The sequence below is a fragment of the Sphaeramia orbicularis genome, chromosome 16 (assembly GCF_902148855.1).
Source record: "Sphaeramia orbicularis chromosome 16, fSphaOr1.1, whole genome shotgun sequence".
Classification (NCBI taxonomy): domain Eukaryota; kingdom Metazoa; phylum Chordata; class Actinopteri; order Kurtiformes; family Apogonidae; genus Sphaeramia; species Sphaeramia orbicularis.
The window spans coordinates 25,988,023-26,008,474 of record NC_043972.1 but is presented as its reverse complement, the minus strand read 5'-3'; the positions used below and the strand labels follow the sequence as shown (position 1 = coordinate 26,008,474).

General features: G+C 38.0%; 1 protein-coding gene across 1 annotated transcript in view; it reads left to right on the top strand.

Moving 5' to 3' along the window:
* adamts16 (ADAM metallopeptidase with thrombospondin type 1 motif, 16) overlaps nt 1-20,452 on the top strand; it is an 85,140-nt gene that overhangs the window by 45,200 nt on the left and 19,488 nt on the right. Inside the window, exons 10-18 of the mRNA XM_030156990.1 lie at nt 2,365-2,518; nt 6,622-6,717; nt 10,818-10,966; nt 14,159-14,331; nt 14,484-14,614; nt 14,929-15,052; nt 16,139-16,383; nt 17,156-17,291; nt 19,661-19,787. Of these exons, the coding sequence (XP_030012850.1) occupies nt 2,365-2,518; nt 6,622-6,717; nt 10,818-10,966; nt 14,159-14,331; nt 14,484-14,614; nt 14,929-15,052; nt 16,139-16,383; nt 17,156-17,291; nt 19,661-19,787 (1,335 nt within the window). The remainder of the gene's footprint in view (nt 1-2,364; nt 2,519-6,621; nt 6,718-10,817; nt 10,967-14,158; nt 14,332-14,483; nt 14,615-14,928; nt 15,053-16,138; nt 16,384-17,155; nt 17,292-19,660; nt 19,788-20,452) is intronic.

The following is a 20,452-nucleotide window of genomic DNA, read 5'->3' as shown; positions in this document are numbered from 1 at the left end:
AAGTAACTGATAATGAGGACAGAGGACTTTTTTTTTTAATCCTTGACTGATTTTAAATGTTCTACCTCTAAATTTCAAAACATTTTTCATGCGCCGACTGTATATAATAATTTTCTACCACAACTAACCATCTACTTTCTTCACATCTCACTTAGGAAGAAAAATCTTACATTAAACTTTAAGGAAATATAGATGTTTCTATGTAAAATCATCATTAACAGGACATCTTACAGCTGTAGACATGATGTGTCCCAATATTTTTGTCCATATAGTTTATAAACATCAATATTTCCTTTAAGTTTAATGGGAGATGAGAAGAAAGTAGATGGTTAGTTGTGGTAGAAAATTATTATTTACAGTCAGAGCATGAAAAATAGTTTAGAAATGTAGAGGTTGAACATTTAAAATCATAGTCATGGATAACAAAAAAATCAGTGTGGAAAGAAATTAAATAAAAACCATCTCTGAGGCATTTTGGAAGCAAAGATAACAATTTAAACCAAACTAACCAATGCAATGATATTGATCCCAATATAAAACTAGAAGCACTCGGAGAGCGCAGACTTCCGCCAAGGCAGATCAGTGCCCCGGATTTGGATGAAAATTTCAGGAAATGTTGATACTGGCACAAGGAACAAACGATGAAATTTTGGTGATGATCAGGGGTGGGGGGGGGGCACGGGGGCCCACTGATCTGCCTTGGCGGAGGTCTGCACTGTCTTTTCTAGAAAAGCACTTGGAGAGCGCAGACCTCCGCCAAGGCAGATCAGTGGGCCCCCCACCATCCCCGATCACCACCAAAATTTAATCATTTGTTCCTTGTGCCAGTATCAACATTTCCTGAAATTTTCATCCAAATCCGTCCGTAACTTTTTGAGTTATCTTGCACACAAAGAGACAGACAGACAAACCAGCGCCGACAAAACATAACCTCCTTGGCGGAGGTAACAACAGAGTAACGACAAACAACAACAATGACAACATCATATTACAATGAAAAATATCATGAATGTAAAAAGCAACTAAACAATATAGATTGATTAGGGGTGATAGGGAAAAGGGGAAAAAGGGAAATGCGAATGAAAGTGAAAAAGACAGAGGGGGAAAATAATAATTGTTGTAATAATACAAAAATATATAATAATAATACCAGTAGTCTGATTTACTAGTATTATTGTGGCAGTGCTAGCAGTGGAGGCAGCCACAATACAACGAGTTAAATAATTTAATATTTGTAATAATGTATTTGTATCAGTTACTATCCGTTTTGAGTTTATATGAATGAACTGAAATTAATATGGCTATGGGAGAATACAGGGAAATCTTAAAAAAAAAAAAAAAAAAAAAGCCCTTTTCGTGGCTCCAGGTGATGATGATCTTGTGGTATCCAGCAGCATTTTTTGCATACTTTAGGGAAAAAAGATTGCGTCTAAAGCCCTTGCAATCAGTCGATACAATGAACTGCATGCTATGTGTGACTGATGCACATTTGTCCGTGTCCGTGCAGATGTGTGAACACAAGAAAACCTACTCTGTTCTCCTCATACTTTATTATGTGTATATTGTAGACTATCAAGCCAAAATGACCACATATGCAGAATGGCTATTGTTCTTTGCAGACACATAGGACCCATAAAAACAAAGGAGAATCTCACATCGACTCTGCTAAAGCAATCAGGACCACTCACTAGTACAATGAACCACTCCAACATAGTTTGCTTTTTCATGCTCTTTCCATATTTTGTATTATATTCCCCTGACTGCAGTGTTTAAGCTGTAAAACATCTCTGTATAGTAACCAGTGATATCGGTTAACATTGGAAACCCCCCTCCCCCTCCCCCCCACTGGTGTAAGGATATGAGTGATATGGGCAAGGGTTTTTTATGTCTGTCATAATTGAGTGTCTGATGCATTAAAACCATTACTCTAAGGGTTGGAGTTTGGCAAACTGTTTTGTTACCATGGCAACACTTTACGGTACTCTCCAAAGCGGGAAATAATAGAACATCACGGACTGATGCTCTTTGTTGTGGAATTTCTGTGTGCGCTATGTGGCCTGGCTAAGTTTTATTTGTCTGAATATTCATAAATTGTGGCACTAAATCACATCTGTTTGACTGTTTATGTCGGCATGAATTTTTTTTATAGCGAAGGAAAAAAATAATGTTTGAAAATGGAGAATTAATTGCACTTTTCTTCTTTCTTCTTTTGTCCTCTGCTGACCTCTTTGCCTTGATTTTCCTCTTACTTTTGTTTATCTTCTTATTTCCCTCGTCTCATGTCTTCATTTTCCTCTTATCTTTCTTTCTCTTGTCTTACTATTCCACAAACTTTTTTTTTTTTTTCCCTCTCTTCGTCATCAGCTCTGCCCAGGCGTTGTGCCTATCAGATGAACCCAAAGCCGTGAAGGAGTATCGGTACCCTGAAAAGCTGCCCGGAGAGCTGTACGACGCAGACACACAGTGCAAATGGCAGTTTGGGGAGAAAGCCAAGCTATGTACCCTTGATTTTAAGAAGGTAAAAAAAAAAAAAGCAGAAACTGAGACAATGTGCGGATGTATTTTTAAAAGCATTTCTGTATTTTGAAAACCAAAAGATATACTGTATCAGGGATAGCGTGCACAGATTTGGCTTAATTATGCCATCTCATGCTGATTTAAGAATAGCTTAAAAATCATGCCATGCTATGATTCTCTAGGACTTTTCTGAAAACACCCTGTGAAACTTGAGTGCTTAATATTTTTTTTTTTTTTTTTTTTTTTTAAATCTGGTGGCAATTGTTTCCTAGGAAAAACAGTGAGAGGAATCGAGAGGTGGATGGAGGGAATGAGGTTGAGGAAAATAGGAAAAAAGGGAAGGAAAAACCAACTGATGGACATCAGGTTTCGCCTGTCCACATGGGCATCTCTTGCGTTCTGATTTGCTCTCTGTCTCTTTCTCGCACACAGAAAAACAAACACTGAGAGTTCAAATGCTGCCCATGAAATACTCATTGGGATAAATGACTAAATATACACTGGATCATTGCCAATGGGAATCTCTCCTTGTCGCTCTCCCATTGTCTCATTACTGCTGATGTTGCTTTTGGAGATACCCCTGCCAGTGTCTAGATAGGATTTAGATTACAATGTTTAGTGATACAATGTTCTGTAGTCTTTTTGCATCTTGATTAGAGGACATTTGGGTGCAATAACTGGACTCAGAACATTACATGAGCTGAACGGATAGACCCAATTCAAATGTAAAAAAAGAAAATAATAGATGGCTCAGTCTAAAGACAGGAGCAGTTATTACGTCTGGAGCCTGTCTGCACCTCTGTCATTAACAACAAGTATATAAAAGTTATATATAGGTCAAGTCTACTGTCAGTGCCTTTGACCATGATACTGATGAAGATCTGGACTTCTGGACCCACCATCTTTAATAATAATAATAACAATAATAACAATGATAATAATAATTCTAATAATAATAATAATAATAATAATAATAATAATAATAATAATCCTACTATAATAGACGTTCTGTGTCTGGCGCGTCTTTGTCTGACGCGTGTCCCGATGTTGCAGTACGGTAGGGCATATGGGTGCAATGCTGCTGTTGCACCATGGGAGGGCGCTATCGTACAATGGCTCCACGGGTACAATGCCGCTAGTAATAACAATAATAATAATAATAATAACAATAATAATAATAATAATAATAATAATAATGATAATAATAACTTAAAGCACTTGGAGAGTGCAGACCTCCGCCAAGGCAGATCAGTGCCCTGGATTTGGATGAAAATTTCAGGAAATGTTGATACTGGCACAAGGAATAAATGATTAAATTTTGGTGGTGATCGGGGGTGGGGTGGTGGGGGTGCCACGGGGGCCCACTGATCCGCCTTGGCGGAGGTCTGCGCTGTCTTTTCTAGAAAAGCACTCAGAGAGCGCAGACCTCCGCCAAGGCAGATCAGTGCCCCCACCACCACCACCATCACCAACAACGCCCCCCCCCATCCCACCCCCGATCACCACCAAAATTTAATAATTTGTTCCTTGTGCCAGTATCAACATTTCCTGAAATTTTCATCCAAATCCATCCATAATTTTTTGAGTTATCTTGCACACAGACAGACAGACAAACCGACAAACCAACGCTGACAAAAACATCACCTCCTTGGCGGAAGTAATAATAATAATAATAATAATAATAATAATAATAATAATAATAATAATAATAATAATAATAATGGATTAGATTTATACAGTACTTTTCTCTGAATGCATACTCAAAGTGCGTACAGTGGATCCATTATTCATTCACTCACACATTCTCCTTCTGGTGGTGGTAAACTACATTTGGAGCCACAGCTGCCCTAGGGCAGACTGACGGAAGCGTAGCTGCCAATTTGCACCTATGGCCCCTCCAACCATCACCACACATTCATCAGCATTCATATACCAGTGTGAGTAGCAGCACTGGAAGCAAGGACACAACAGCACATGACTAGGACAAAGCAGGATTCGAACCGTTCACTTCTTATAATGGGCTAAATGCTAACTGCTAATGCAAATGCAGGGTCCTGTGTGTGTATCAGAATGGGTTAAATGAAGACACTGAATTTCTTTATGGGGATAATAAAGTGAGTTAACCTTTTACCTTTAACTTGCCCTCAGAAGAGCCCTCAGAAGACAATTTTGGAGAATGTGGGGTCAAAGATCCACATGAATCGTAAGAGGCCCCTTGTTTAATGTATGGTTTTTAACTTGCTGCCATTTGATTCATTAATTTACACAACATGATATCATGAAATCGCATTAATATACATGTCACTTTTAATTGCTGTGTTATCTGTATGCATTATAAGCTTTCCGCATGTATGTTTATGCCGTGTCAAATTCCGCACACTGAGAGTTCGGGTTAGGGTTTAGGGTTATGTGAACTGCAGATCTTGGTGTAAATTGACACGCGATCAAATGGCGTTGAATAACATGTGAAAGGATGAAAATGCATACGTATAGCACACCAAATACTATAAGAACTGACGTGACATACAATGTGATTTCATGAGATCACTCTCAATTTACACTATAACATCGACACAGAAAAGAATTTTAATGTTCTTTAAACCTAAATACTTGGTGCATGTTCTAAATTATATTAGCCTTTGTTCAATTAAAAGTTTAGAAGCAGTGTTTCTCTAAAAAAGCACTCACTCTGTATTCAAGTGATATGTTTTTCTTTATATTTTGTATAGAAGTTTCAGTGTGGGACAGAGGTTCTCAGTTGCATTCGTGCTCATTATATCAGCACACAGTATGCAAACTATTAAACATCCATGACATATTTAAACTAGGAGATATTTGAGAATCTCTCCCTTTTGGGTTTTTGTGTGCATCAAGTTCTTTCCATCCACTTTCTCCTGTCATGCACCTGGTAGCAGCAAGGTGCACGAAACCCCTAAGTCTCAAAGCAGCACTCATGCTCACTGTCTTTACAGACACTTGTTACTCATAAAAAAACCACCACTACAACTGGCCTCTGGGGTGCAATTCGTTGTATAATGATCATATTTCACTAAACCTTTTGGCAGGCGTTATCGAGATAAGGTACCACTAGAGGGGCCAAATGATACTCTCTGTGGTGTGTGAGGTTAGATAGCAATAGGTTACCCTAGCAAAAAACAAAATAATATTTATCCTTTGTTATATATCATTCTTTAAGAGTCATTTTCTTAAACTGTCCATCATCTCTCTGTGATGCTTTCCGTTTTCTCTTTCCATCTCTCACTTACTCCATTTTTGCTGTAAAAAAGGTCTGAGCAAGCGTTACAGCTGGACAAATAGGCCTTGGGATGAATTCCATGGTGGCTTTTGGCAGCAACAAGCTGAGGCTGTGGTGCTTGTCAGCATCTGCACTGAGTTGTCAAAATCTGATATAGTCATTCAGACAGTAATAGAGTAGACATGTTAAAAAGTAGCAGGCCGTGTTTCTCAGGCAATGTGAGGAGGGAAACTACCCGGAGCTCCCATCTGAGTCTTTACATCCACTGCAAGGAAATAAAGTCATGACATCATGTTAATTTAAGGTACTTATATCCTACAAATGTGTACCTTATTTTTTTATTTTTATGGATGGGTAGGTTTATTTCATCTGACATTAAGATGAACTAGTTGATGGACAGAATACATTTTGAAAATTTGATATTTTTAATGGATTTTTCATTCTGCTGGAGAATAATTGAATCTGCATTTCTGTTTGTCATCGATGCATTGCTTTGCTTGTGTCATGACGTATTGCAACACCAGATATCTATACATGTTCTGTATTTTTTCCACTCTCTCTCTCTGACCTACTGAAGCATAAATATTTTTGATACCAAGTTGTTGCACAGTAACAGCACACCAGATAACCTCTGTTTCAGCAAGTTTCCATCTATGTCTTTTAATTGTTCTCCAGAGACAAAATAGAGTTAGCATGATTTATTTTTCCTCCCAGTGCTAGCTTTGTTTACATCTGTTGTGAGAAGACCATCATGATCCCACTTAGAACAAGAAAACATGTTAACAGTGCCATGTAACTGAAACCGTCTCTCTCTTCTCTCTCTCTCGCTTCCTCTCATGTCGGTCCAGGACATCTGCAAGGCTCTGTGGTGCCACCGTGTTGGAAGAAAGTGTGAGACCAAGTTTATGCCAGCTGCTGAGGGCTCCGCCTGCGGTCCTGATATGGTGATTTAACACGTGTTTTCATGTGTGTGTTTGCATGAAGTGGAAGGATGGGGGGGGTACGCTCACGAGCTTTATCACCTCATGAGTGGCATCGCATGACTGGCACAGGGCTGTTTTTTATCTGTTGCCTTTGAGGCAATCTGAGTGGCCATGGCAAAGACATTTCCAGCAGCTAGCAGTGACATGCAGCTAGATACTGATTTCTTCAAGATGTGATTGAACATGTTTCTGGAAAAAAAAAAAAAAAAGGAAACAACAAAAACACAAAACAAAGACACCCTTGACGATTTCATTATAATATCACAAAATTTACCTATTGTTCAATTTTCAACCAAAGCAGTGAATATGATCTTACAGTTGATACGCCCTTGAGAAAAACTTGTCTTTTTGTCAAATGAGAACAGCATGTTTTTTTGTTGGTGGTGTTTTCTCCATAGTAACATCCAACCAAATAAAACCACAAATTATAGGCACCAAACAAGAACAGTTCTCAAATATTATTCTGCAGTTTTTGGTAAACATATGCCATCATTCAAAACAACACAATTCATAATAAAACTTTTAAACTTTTTAGAGTCGTAAATCACATGGAGATGAGAATCATTGTGTTTTCATTTACCTTAGAATGACTCATTTATGTCGAGGGAGGGGGAACAGGTTGCTGTTCACTGAGTCGGCCATGTTGAGCCACCATGTGTCAACAGTAGCTTGGAATTTACTTATTTTATTTCCAGGATTAAGGTTTATTACCATCACCCAGTGGTGTAGTCCAGGGTGTACGGGGTATATGGAGTATACCCACTTATTTTTCAGTCATCAGTGGGTATACCCACTTCTAAATCCCCCAAATGTCCAACATTCAGTAGTATCTGCAGCCAAATTGCCCAGTTTTTCCCCTAGGATGGTGAAGCCATGACCCGTCCTACTCTGCCCCTAATTGGCTAGTACCCATTGCCTTCACTGTTTCGATTGGTTAACTTTAGGCATTAGGACTGATGAGCCAATCAGAGGCAGAGTAGGGTTGGTCATGCTAAGGAAAATGTTGCTAACTAGCGCCGGCCACCTCTGGAACCTGATTGGACACCTCAGGTGCCAGTTCCACCCCAGTTGATTGTCAGGTCACTGCACGTGAAAGATTATTGGACACATTAATGAGACAGGCAGAATAAACGTCTTTCAGGTAAGTGACACATATGAAGAGAACCTGCTTTCCTGGAATACATAATTCTGAGGTAAATTTTAAGGTGGTTTCAGAATGAGTCACTGTTTTAAACTACTGGACATATGACTGCACATTTAGAGGAGAAGAGATGGTGTCACCAATAGTTCAACTCTGCGAGTAGGCTAACGTTATGAAAAACTAATGTTATAAATGGCTAATGTTATGAAAAGCTAATGTTATAAATGGCTAATGTTATGAAAGGCTATTGTTATGAAAGGCTAATGTTATAAATGGCTAATGTTATGAAAGGCTATTGTTATGAAAGGCTAATGCTAGAAATGGCTAATGGTATGAAAGGCTGTTGTTATGAAAGGCTAATGTTATAAATAGCTCATGTTATGAAAGGCTATTATTATGAAAGGCTAATGTTATAAATGGCTCATGTTATGAAAGGCTAATGTTATGAAAGGCTCACATTATCCTATGTTTGCCTCATGTTGAATACATTTCCTTTCATGCAGCTGCTTGTGTGACCAGTAAAACCTACAAACTGCTCCTGATTAGGTCATGATAATTTTTTAATAGTGAGCAAATACTACTGATGGATTTTTGCATAAACTAAATAGAGTAGTCTGACATGTCAATGCTTCTAAAATTGCGTTTTTCTAGACCACTCAAAAAAAAAAAAAAGGCAAAAATTCAGAGAATACCTACTTCGCCAGGGACCACTTCCCCACTACCATCACCTATGTACATCTGAGAGTGGAACAGAGAAATAGAACAAATGGAGCAAAAACTGCTGTAATAAGGGACATGTGTGTTGTTTTCAGAGGGCATAGGAGCAATTCATTTGGTTGCAGTTGACAACTTTACTGCTAGTTGTCACTAAACATCACCCACATAAAGGGATACACAGACGTCTGAGTTTCCTTGTTGACCTTCTTTGTCTGATGTTACTTGGAAGGATTTTAGAAGACGAACCAGCTAAATCGATGCACTACAAGCACTATTTTATTGTGTTAATTAGTGTTATATATTGCTTTTTCTATTCTTATGCATCACATGTCGAGACTGGAAAATATTTCTGTTTGACAGTGTTTTATTTCACACCACAGTCAGACTAATAAATTCACTTGTAAGCTGTAAGAGGTTCATTTAAGCCTGAAAACATAATAGATTTGAGTTCATTTGAGTACAGTATCAATAAACTTCCCCACTTTGATAGAGGTACCATGCTCTCCCTGCTTTATTTTACCTCTGGGAGCAGCTGTAATTGGTTTGTTGCTGACGTGGCAAAAAATATGCCGTTGGGGTTCAAGCCAAAAAGCAATCTGTGCTCTTTATTTGTTCTTTGTTTCTTTTCCTTCCCTTTTTCAGGATGATTCTCCCCCAAGGCTTGCTCACTCTGTTACCCTCTCTCCCCTGACAGCTACTCATCGACGTTTGCCTCTCAATATATTGAACTTGATGGTTTAATCCCGCCCTCTCCCTCCATGGGACAATTAACTGAACACAAACAATGACAGGCTCACTTAGGAATCTGTGGCACTCGGCCGCAGGGGGAAAACTGAGGGGAAATCAGCTGTTCTAGTTCTTAGTCAAGGACCATGAGATTAGTTAGAGGGAAGTGTGTGTGTGTGTGTGTGTGTGTGTGTGTCTGAGGGCTTGTGTGCATGACAAGACAGAGTTAACAGGAACAGCTGAACATATGCCCCCCATCACTGCTGATGCATGGGTGGGTTGTGGTTGCACCGTGTGTGTTTTCAGATCAGTGCAAAATGAGCTGTGGGGTATATTGTGACTGATGTAATCTGGACAAATCCAATTCAAAGACTGTGCCAGGAAACAGCTTGTGACATAATGTTGCTTTAGGTGACTCCAGATTTGGTAAACCCATCTCACATTACATTTAGGGATTTTTAGCGGAGCGCTGTTCATTTTTGAACACGTGATTTGTGCTCAGTTAATGACTCAGCCTTTTTGAAGTGGCGACTGTAAATATACTTTGGGAGTATGAAATATGTGTATCCTGTGTGTAACCTCCATCATCTCATGCAGAGTATTCTACAGACTGTATTTAAATAACAGTCAGGGAGTGTAATATTCCTTTCTTGCTTTGGATGGTTGCCTTATGAAACATAAGTGACAGAAAGCAGTTTGGTTTAGGCGAGGAGCTGAGGAGGTGATTGTGAACTGAAGAGAAGCTTCTAATGCAGAGTGACAATAAGTGGCAGGCATCAGGGATCAGAGTGCACGGGCATCTGGCCATGTTTGTACTGGGACAACATGAGGAAACTATTAGAAAATGCATGATAAAAAAAGATAAACAGCTCTGTGTTTGGCAGACAGTTACTCATTGTTTTATGTCTCAGCCCTATAATAGCTTAATAGATGCTTTTTTGCAGCAAAGAAGCATTGTGAGGTCAAGTTTGTGCATTATTGGCAACAACATGAAAATCTGTTTGATATTTTTCAGAAACAAACTCTAGAATATAACGTTGTGCCGCATAAAATTTAAATATGACACTGCAAAACAATGGGAAGTCTTATTTTAAGAGCATATCCTTGTCAAGTATGAATCAGTTTTTCCACTTTTCCATTGTATTTGGCTGTGCTCTATTAATTCTAGCTGATGACAGCTCAAGGTAGAGACTGTCCCAAAAGCAGCACAACTGGAGATTCACTGAAAGATTGTGAGTATCTAACCAGGACTGGACCCTAACCTCTTTGACAGCAGTTAAACTTTAAAGTCATACAGATCTCTTCTACAGTTTAGCAGGCAGACATCATAAAGAAGATAAAGGGGCGGGTCACTTGGAAAGTCGGTGTATTTCTGACACTTTTACGACACTTTCTCCTACGCCTGTGTGTTGCACTTTGTCTCCCCTTTTTTCCTTCCTCTTTTTCACACTCGCTCTTCTTCTTTGTCTCTCTGCAGTGGTGTCGTAGGGGTCAGTGCGTGAAACAGGGTGATGAGGGTCCACGGCCTCAGCATGGACAGTGGTCAGAATGGTCATCATGGTCTTCCTGTTCGCGAAGCTGCGAGAGCGGTGTCACCTATCGAGAGAGGCAGTGCAACAGCCCGAGGTGAAGACACAAAAAGATTTCAAAATTAAAGGTTTTACTGAAGTACATTACGCTTATATTAATAGACAGAATGATTAATAAAGACCTGTTACTTTCTGTTATTGAGGTTAATAAAGGCTGCATTCTGAATTTGAGGATAAATGGTAAAACAGTGGTAGATTGTTCTGCTTAACCCAAAAAGACCCAGGGCTACTTTTGTGGCAGTTCCCAAATAAATTTTTCTCTCTATTTAACCTTTCTTAAATTTTTTATCACCATTTATTATAATATTATCCTCTGTATTTTGCATTTCTTCAATAAAAATCAGGTATTTTCCCATGTTTAATTTAGTGACCACTTAGATGTTCATAATAAGCTCAGATTAAAATTAATTGTCATAATATCTGAAATAGAGAAGAATGAGGAAAATGTGACATTTTCAACAAAATTTATCATTAACTGAACGTAAAAGACGTGTCTCCATCCACTGTCATTGATCCAACTCCATGGGTTTTACTGGTGAGTCAATGTTGTAGAAGATGACAGTGCTTCCACAGTAACTACGGAGCCTCTGAACGTCCAAATGGATCATATCTGATGGCCATGAAAAGATGACAAACTGTATTTTACACCAATTATTTAGATGAATTGATAGGATTAATGGTTCCAAAGTTATTAAACATGTTATATTGGTAGATGATTTTGGTTGCCAGTGGTTGTTTGGGTCTTTATGGGTTAATTAAAGCACAGACTTTTGAATATTAGCAGCTACAAGAAACACTATTCATTATTATTATATAGTCCTGAGACCCAGCAATGCATTTTTGTCTTCTGTAGGGAACAATAGTTTCACAGCTTTACCTAAAGATACAACAATGCGTGCTATCCACTGCAAAGGACGCTTCATAAACGTGTTGCATCATGCTATTTCCAATGAAGGCAGTAATTTAATGCAAAAAAAAGAAAACTTTTACTTTCCTGGGTCTCAGGACTCTCCTGTGTGCTTTAACTCTATAAAGTTAAAAGCACCTACTGAAAAGGTTTAATAATTTCTGAATCTCTAATCCTATCAATACTATGAAATAACTGCAGTTTCTCAGCCTTTCAGTAGCTTCTGATGTGTCTTTTTTTGGACGTTCAGAGGCTCCATAGTGAACCTGAAAACACTATCATCTTCTGCAACACTGATTCACCAATAAAATACATGTATTTTGACAAACAGTGGTTGCAGAAGCTTGTTTTTATGTTCAGTCAATTATATATTTTGCCAGAAAAAAAGTCACTTTTCTTTAGTTTTCTGTTTTGATATCATAACCTATGAATTCAGTCTGAGCTTTTATGAACATCTACATGACAAGTAGAGATAGTACATATAGCCCCTTTAAGTACAGACCTTTTTGTTGCTGCTTTGAACACGGCTGAGAGGATATTAAGACGTGATTAAAATAGTGAAGATCATTCACATGTGTCCGACGCTTCATCCCTTATCTGTTCACTTAGTCCTTTACTCATCAGTCACTCAGGATTATTTGCACTGCCAGTCAGGGGGCCCTGTACCGAATGCCGGCCCTCCTGTTTATCATGTCATGCCAAGATCCTGACAAGTTGTTGGTTAAATTAGACAGAGAGTGATGAGGAAGAAAAGAGAGAGAGAAAGAAAGAAAGAAGGGAAGATTTTTGTCAGAGGCAAAGAAAGACAAAGGAAAGCAAAAGGTGAGAGATACAAAAAAGAAAAAGGGGGGAGGGGAAGGGGCTATGAGAGATAACAGAGAAGGGATTAAGAAGGGGAAAGATGAAATGCAGCAACATAAAGGCAAAGAATGTGGTAGAGAATCTGAGACCATGAGAGAGATAAGCGACAGTGTGATTGGGGGGGAGGTTAAAGACAGTGCAATAGTAATGGGGAGGGGATTTTTAGGAACACAGCCTGGGGATATACACCTGTGATTGAAAAAAACCCCCATCACACACATACTTGTGCACACAGAACGACATACATACATGTACAGATAATTTTTCGATATGTGGAACAAGGCAAAGGGGCTGGTCTGGCAGGACACATGGGCAAGAGACTGTCCTGACACGTGGAAATATTCATTCATTCATTTTCATTCATTTATTTGTTTTGAGCAGACGAAAAAATTTTAACATTTTTTGTGTACAAGGAACTAATATCAGAGCAAATGCATTAATAAATAAAGATGATCAAGACAAAATAGGAATTGCCATGTCCACTAGTAATAACAAAATAAATTCAATATGTACTGCTCAAAAAGGAATGGGAAGAAGAAAACTTTCCCACCCCATTTCACATTTATACAACATAACACGTTACTTCTGCTTCCTTAATGATATAGTTACATCTGTTTAGAGTCCTAATAATGTAAAGAACCGACAGAAAACAGATTAGCTATCACATATGAATATTAACCTGAACATTAACCCATAAAGACCCAGTGCTACTTTTGTGGTAGTTCCCAAATTATTTTTCTCTCTATTTAACCTCTCTTAAGTGATTATCACAATTTATCATAATGTTATCCACTATATTTTGCATTTTTTCTGTGAAAATCAGGTATTTTCCAGTATTTATTTTAATGATTATGTACTTTCATCCTCATGCTGAGATTACATTTGAGGGTAATCATATCAAAAACAGAGAAAACTTGAGAAAAACTGACTTTTTCAGTAAAATCTATCATTAACTGAACGTAAACAAAGTGCGTCCATCCATTGTCATTGATCAAACTAGATGGGTTTTACTGGTGAATCAGTGTTGAAGAAGATGATGGTGTTTCCACGTTCACCATGGAGCCTCTGAACATCCAAACGGGTCATATTTGATGACCATGAAAAGATGACAAACTGTATTTTACACCCATTATTTACATGCATTAATAAGATTAGTGGATCTAAGGTTATTAAACAGTCAGTCTTTTTAAGTATGTGTGAGCTTGTGGGTTTGCATATGTGTGTGTGGGTGGGTGCGTGGGTGGGGGGTGGTACTGATTTTTAAACTGATATGTAAAGCACTTTGTGCTACAGTCTCTATGTATGAAAAGTGCTATATAAATAAAGATTATTATTATTATTATTATTATTAAACCTTTTACATCAGCAGATGCTTTTGGTCACTGGTGGATATTTGGGTCTTTATGGGTTAAGTCTGATGAAACAAATTAATTTTTATGGTAAACGTTCCCAACCTTGCAGGCCCGCATATGGAGGGAAGTACTGTGAGGGGTCCTCCAGGTCGTATAAACTTTGTAACACTGAGGAGTGTCCCGCCAACACCATTGACTACAGAGCACAGCAGTGTGCCGAGTTCAACAGCAAACAGTTTAGAGGATGGTTCTACACCTGGAGGCCATACACAAGAGTGGACGGTGAGGCTGCAGTACATTTCCATTAATTAATCCGGAAAAATGATAAATCAAGTGTGATGCTAGGAATGCTTTTGAAACCAGCTATCTGTTTCAGCGAACACTTTCCTCTCTGTCTTTTTTCCATTTTCTGAAAACTGCTTATTCTTTGACAGATCAAGATGTATGCAAGCTCTACTGCTTTGCTGAAGGCTATGATTTCTTTTTTGCGCTGGCCAGCAAAGTTAAGGATGGTACACTTTGCTCACAGGACAGCTCCAATGTCTGTATTGATGGACTTTGTGAGGTAATACTTCTAAAAGTCAAACACTGACACAGTAACACGGAGTGATTTAAGAAGGATTTCCAAGTGTTTGGATTCAGAACTAAAGTTTTGAAAGATGATATCATCTGTGAGGTCTTTGAAGATGAGCTATAAATTCTCAGAATGGATTTAGCAGTAGAGTACATCGGTAGACACCCTTATTGTGATATTTCACCACATTTTTTTTCTCCTTTACTCCTCAGCTGTTGTAATCAAATACATAACATGATGTAATGTTGAATTGTACATACAGAGTGGAGTCTCCTTCCTTCAAAAGCTGTGTTTTCCTCAAACAGAAAGTGGGCTGTGATCGTGTGTTGGGCTCCACAGCTGTGCCAGATGCCTGTGGGGTGTGTAAAGGCGACAACTCCACCTGCAAGATATACAAAGGACAATATACCAAACAGCATTATACAAACCGTGGGTTTTCATCTAAAATATTATTTTTTAAACCAGGGGTGTCAAACTCATTTTAGTTGTGGGGCGACATACAGCCCAGTTGGAGCTCAAACTGGCTGGACCAGTGAAATGCTAGCATAATACACAGCAAAAATCAAAATCTTACAAAGTGTATTTTTCTCATTTGTAGTCAAACTATCTCATCACACTTAAAATAAGACATAATCCCCTAAAGAGTAACTTTCCAGTGAGATATACAAACTTATTTTTAGACAATAGATCTTAAAAATCTTTTTTCTTATTCGCAGATTTTTTTGCTTCTTTCAAGATTTTTTTGCTTAATTCAAGAAAAAAAAATCTGCCAATGGAACAAGTGAAAATTATCTTGGTAAGATTTCTTGAAATAAGATTTTCAAGATCTGTTGTCTATAAATCAGTTCTTATATCTCTCTGAAAAGTTACTCTTTAGGTGATTATGTCTTATTTTAAGTGTGATGAGATATTTTGACTAGAAATGAGAAAAATACACTTGGTAAGATTTTGATTTTTGCAGTGTAACTTCAAAAATAATGAATACTCCAAATATTTCCCTTTGTTGTTGTACAACAAATTGAATATTTTATTTAGCAGTTTTCAGTTATGTAGAACACACACAAAAAAACAAAAAAAAGCACAAAGGCTCAGATGTGTGTAACTAATTAATTAATTAATTAACTACTAATTAATTAATTAATTAGCATTTACAAACTATTCTTGTCCAAAAAAATGTAAATAACCTGAACATCCATGAAAAACCTGAAATTTTATTGAAAATTAACAAAATTTAAAAAATGTTATGCCTCACTTATTATTTACACGAGTATTACAGTTTAGGGATTGTAGTGGATCTGCAAAGGCACACAGTATTTAGTGACAGGCATCTGGAACGGAAAAATATAATATTTTTTGTATTAGTATTGCAAATTTATCGGCATTTGACACGGGTTTGGCCCAGGGGCCGTATGTTTGACACTCCTGCTTTAAACTATTAACCAGTGCATGCAAAGAGTTACCAGCATTTTCCAGTTTGTTTCCCACTTGGATCAAATTTGTGCATCCTTTGTACAGAGTATTATGGGGTGGTAACCATCCCAGCAGGGGCTCGGAGTATCCGTGTGATGGAACTGAATACGTCTAGCTCTTATCTGGCTGTGAGGGACACCCAGAGACACTACCACCTGAATGGACACTGGACGGTGGACTGGCCTGGCAGACACCCCATCGCAGGAGCCATTTTTGAGTACAAGAGACCCTATAACAGACCAGAAAGCCTCATATCAACTGGACCCACCAATGAGACACTAATTATAGAGGTAAGTAGGGGCGTGTATTGGCAAGAATCTGGCGATACGATGCAAATCACAAGTCTAGGATCACGATACGATATATCATGATATATCATGATACTGTTAAAAAGGCAATTTTTTGTTTGTTTCTTTTTTTAAAATGATTATTTCCTGGAAGAATTGAATTACACTAGAAATATGCACAAATACTAAACACATTTTATTTGATCACAACAGGATTTAATGCTATATCACAAAATGTTCCTGTGTTAAAACTTAAATTATGTTTCACAGACATTACGGATTAAGATCCTGCTCAAATGTTCATATTCTATTAGTTCATAACTAACATCATAACATTATTTTTGTGCAATCCCAACAAAGGAACTAACATCTGCCTCTCAGTAAAAAGTGCTTTTAGGATGCTTCAAATAACCATTATTTACAAAAACAGTGTTAAATAATAGTAATAATAATAAATAAGATATAAACAATAAAGAAAACCAAAAAACAAAAATGAACCTTCGCCATATCTGCATTTGAATAAATACCTAAAAATATCGATACAGTACTTTTTAGTATTGATACAGTATTGTGAAATGAAATATTGTGATATATTGCAGAACCAATATTTCCTAACACCCCTAGAGGTAAGATGACTGAAAAGTGAGTAATATGCTTCTTACATTACTAAAAAAAAACATTATTAATTTCTTCTTTGCTTCCACAATTGCCTGCCTAAATATATTGTTCCCCTGCCTTTCATTTCTTCCCCCTCATCATATTGTTTTCCTGTTAGATATTGTTACAGGGCTGGAACCCAGGTGTACGCTGGGAATACACACTGAAGAAAGCCGATGAAAAAAAGGTTCACATCAAGCACAATTATACATGGGCCATCATACGTTCCCAGTGCTCTGCAACTTGTGCCGGGGGTGAGTAAAAAACGTGAATGACAAAATATTTTTATGTTGCATTATCATGTTACTACAGCTATGAAAATTAACCCAAGATGTGTTTTCCCAAACTGCTATCAGCGATCAACGTTCAAAGTGCAGTTTGGTGTTTTTTTTGTTTCGCATGTACAGCACTAAAATATAAAACATATGAGTTTACGGAACACCTGTAGCATTTCCTATATTCATTCATATTTCATAGAGCACAAAATCATTAATAATAATTTCCTTATGCACTTCTAACAAAAACGTGACTATTATGATCTAATAATGCAGGACAATCACGGCTGAATTATTTACTTGTTTTTAAAGCACATATTGTAAGATTATTTTGTGGTTATTAAAGAAAATTTAGTCTGTTGCATTTATGACAAAGAATTAGACAGATTAGCTCAATTTTTCAATCAGAGCCAAGTTAACCTACAAACTGCCTTTTGTATTCTAGCCCTCAGATTAAGAAGACAGTGTGTAGATCAATGGAAGACCATCTAAAGCCCAGTCCAGTCTCTCTGATCTATAATAAGGCTTTTAGCCGCAGGTTAAATGGTGAGGTGAGCCTTCCCATCATTACTGAGAGGACATCAGGTTTAGTTGAGGAGTAGAGGGACCTCTCTTTATACAGCTGGTCTACTATTACACACACACACACACACACACACATACATGGTCACACTCCACACACACAGACTCACAGATTTGTTTGAGTGGGCAAGCACACACATGCACGGCCGCAACTAGTGGCCTTTGTCCCGCCAGAGGGCTAACATTAAAGTAGCACACACTCACATGCACACACACAAACTGCTGTAATGACCTGGGCAGTACCTTGCGTGGTGATTTGAGGCCGGAGGTCAGTGGACAAAGAGACAAAGGTGTATGTGTCCATGTGGGAGTTGTCACACATGTTTCTCTGATAGAGCGACTGAATGTGCATGGCTTCGGTTTGTGTGTGCATGTGTGTGCACTTGGTTGCTTTCATGAGTGTGAACAAAGCCCCCAGTGTAGAGTTCCTATTGATTGACCATGAAGGTTAAAGTTCCCCACTCTGGTCTGTCCCTGTCCACCCTAACCACCTCCACCTCCTCCTCTTCTCGTTGTGATTGTAGGGCATGATGGGTCGGTGGGTCATTTACTTTATTAAAGAGTGTTACTGAGTTAAGATGTGCAGATTGACCTTGCCTCAGGCCAAATACCAACTAGGAATCTGGGAACCTCGGATTCATGTTTCACATAAACAAATTCCCTTTAATTCTTTTCAGACACAAATTTGCATTAGAAATCATCAGCCAGTGTCAGTGCAAACCATGTATCATTATATTGTAATCACTAGTCGCTTTTCCATTGGACATCTGCACAAAACTTTACAGATATTTACTAAATGTTGAAAAAACAGAAGTGCGTAATGTCAGTTTGTCCATTAAATCACAAATACGATGATTTGTTTATTTATTATCGCGAGATGACACGAGACGTCATCCCATAAACATGACGACGAATGTAAATATGGTGTTGATTTACAGATATATTCATTATTATTATATATTACCACTTTATCTCGTACTAAATTAAAAAATGATTGGGTTTCCTGGTGTGTCCACACATACCGACACATGTTTCTTCTACTTCTTCACTTGTAACTTAAGTCAGCATCCGTTTTTTTTAATTCACCTGATTCTAGTTGCGAAAAAAAGGTCTTTCCATTGCAGTTTTGCATGATATACCATTTGCGCTACTTCCGAAAAACCACCTCTTGCCAGCGCAAAAACTTTTTATAGAAAAATGAGACTTTTGGTGAAATTGTTGTTTTTCCATTAGGTAAATTTTTATGCACAAGCTATATTTGCGCAATTTGAGGGTCAATGGAAAAGTGACTACTTTAACTCTGCTTATTAAGTCCAAATCGTGAATTAAACAGTTATACACATTAATGGTGGCGTTGGTGTTTTATACATATGAGCTTAGAGTCTGCAATGTCCCTCACTCCTTTAAAACACTGAACTCTCCAAAAGTTTTATGCCCTTATCTCTCTAGAGGCTTTTAGCATTTCTACGCTCATTGGTTTGGTTTTACAAGCTGCAAATTCACTGCTTTACACATTTACACTCATCACACTGTACTTAATTTCCAGATGCAGCAGGAAATTTGTTTTCCGTGAAAAGAATAAAAAAACTATAATAAACCAGCTATTTGCCAGCTGCCAGGCACCAGTTGGCAAACTGAATAAGTTAGCATCTAGTTAGCATTGCAGTGCATGAAACCACAAAGATTAGCTCATTTCTCTGTTTAGCTCAAGGCTGAAGGGAAGGAATTTTGACCTTAATACTATATATATATATATGCCCATCCAGGCCAGATGAACACCAAGTCAGCATGTTACAAAGACTTGAGAGTGCAGGTGAACATGTCCTACTGCAATCCCAGATCCAGACCTGCTACTGGACTGATGCCCTGCAACACCCAACCATGTCCTGCCAGGTCAGTTTATTTATTATTTCTGTGTGTTTGCATTACTGATACTGTTGATTCGCTGCTAAATGAGGGATTTTTGGATTCTGTTTGTCAGGAATACTTTATGTGATTAAATGTCTCACTTCACACAACCCAAAGCTAAGTAAGGTTAATAATACTGAAATGACCTCATGGATGTGATGCATGCTCTTTTTTTACTCTCTCAATCTGGAGGTCATTAGATCAATGGTATTTCAGCCATGCAATCATTTCCTCATTTTTTTCCCCGAGACATGCCTTAGGATGGAAACGACTAAAATGTTGACTTTCTCCAAAAATGATTTAAATGATGAGTGTTATTTGTTCCAGGAATGGTTTCTGTATGTTTGTCATAGCCTTTGCAACTCGCTACCTGTCTCTTTCACTTCCATTTTTTCCTGCATTATGTGTTTCTAATCCCACTGTCTTTACCAATACCAGCTTTAGGTTTTGCCCTGCTTCATGCTGTCCTTTTCACCTTCCCCCTCTCTAACACCTTCTGACTGCCATGTGTTATTGGTCGACAACACCTACACATCTGTGCTGTAATTTTTTGACATGCAGCACTAAAAAAATGACTGTTTATTGGTTGAGTCAACTCTTCCAAACTTCCCACACTATCTCCTCGTAATAAAGCGAATGAAGGGTGTCAA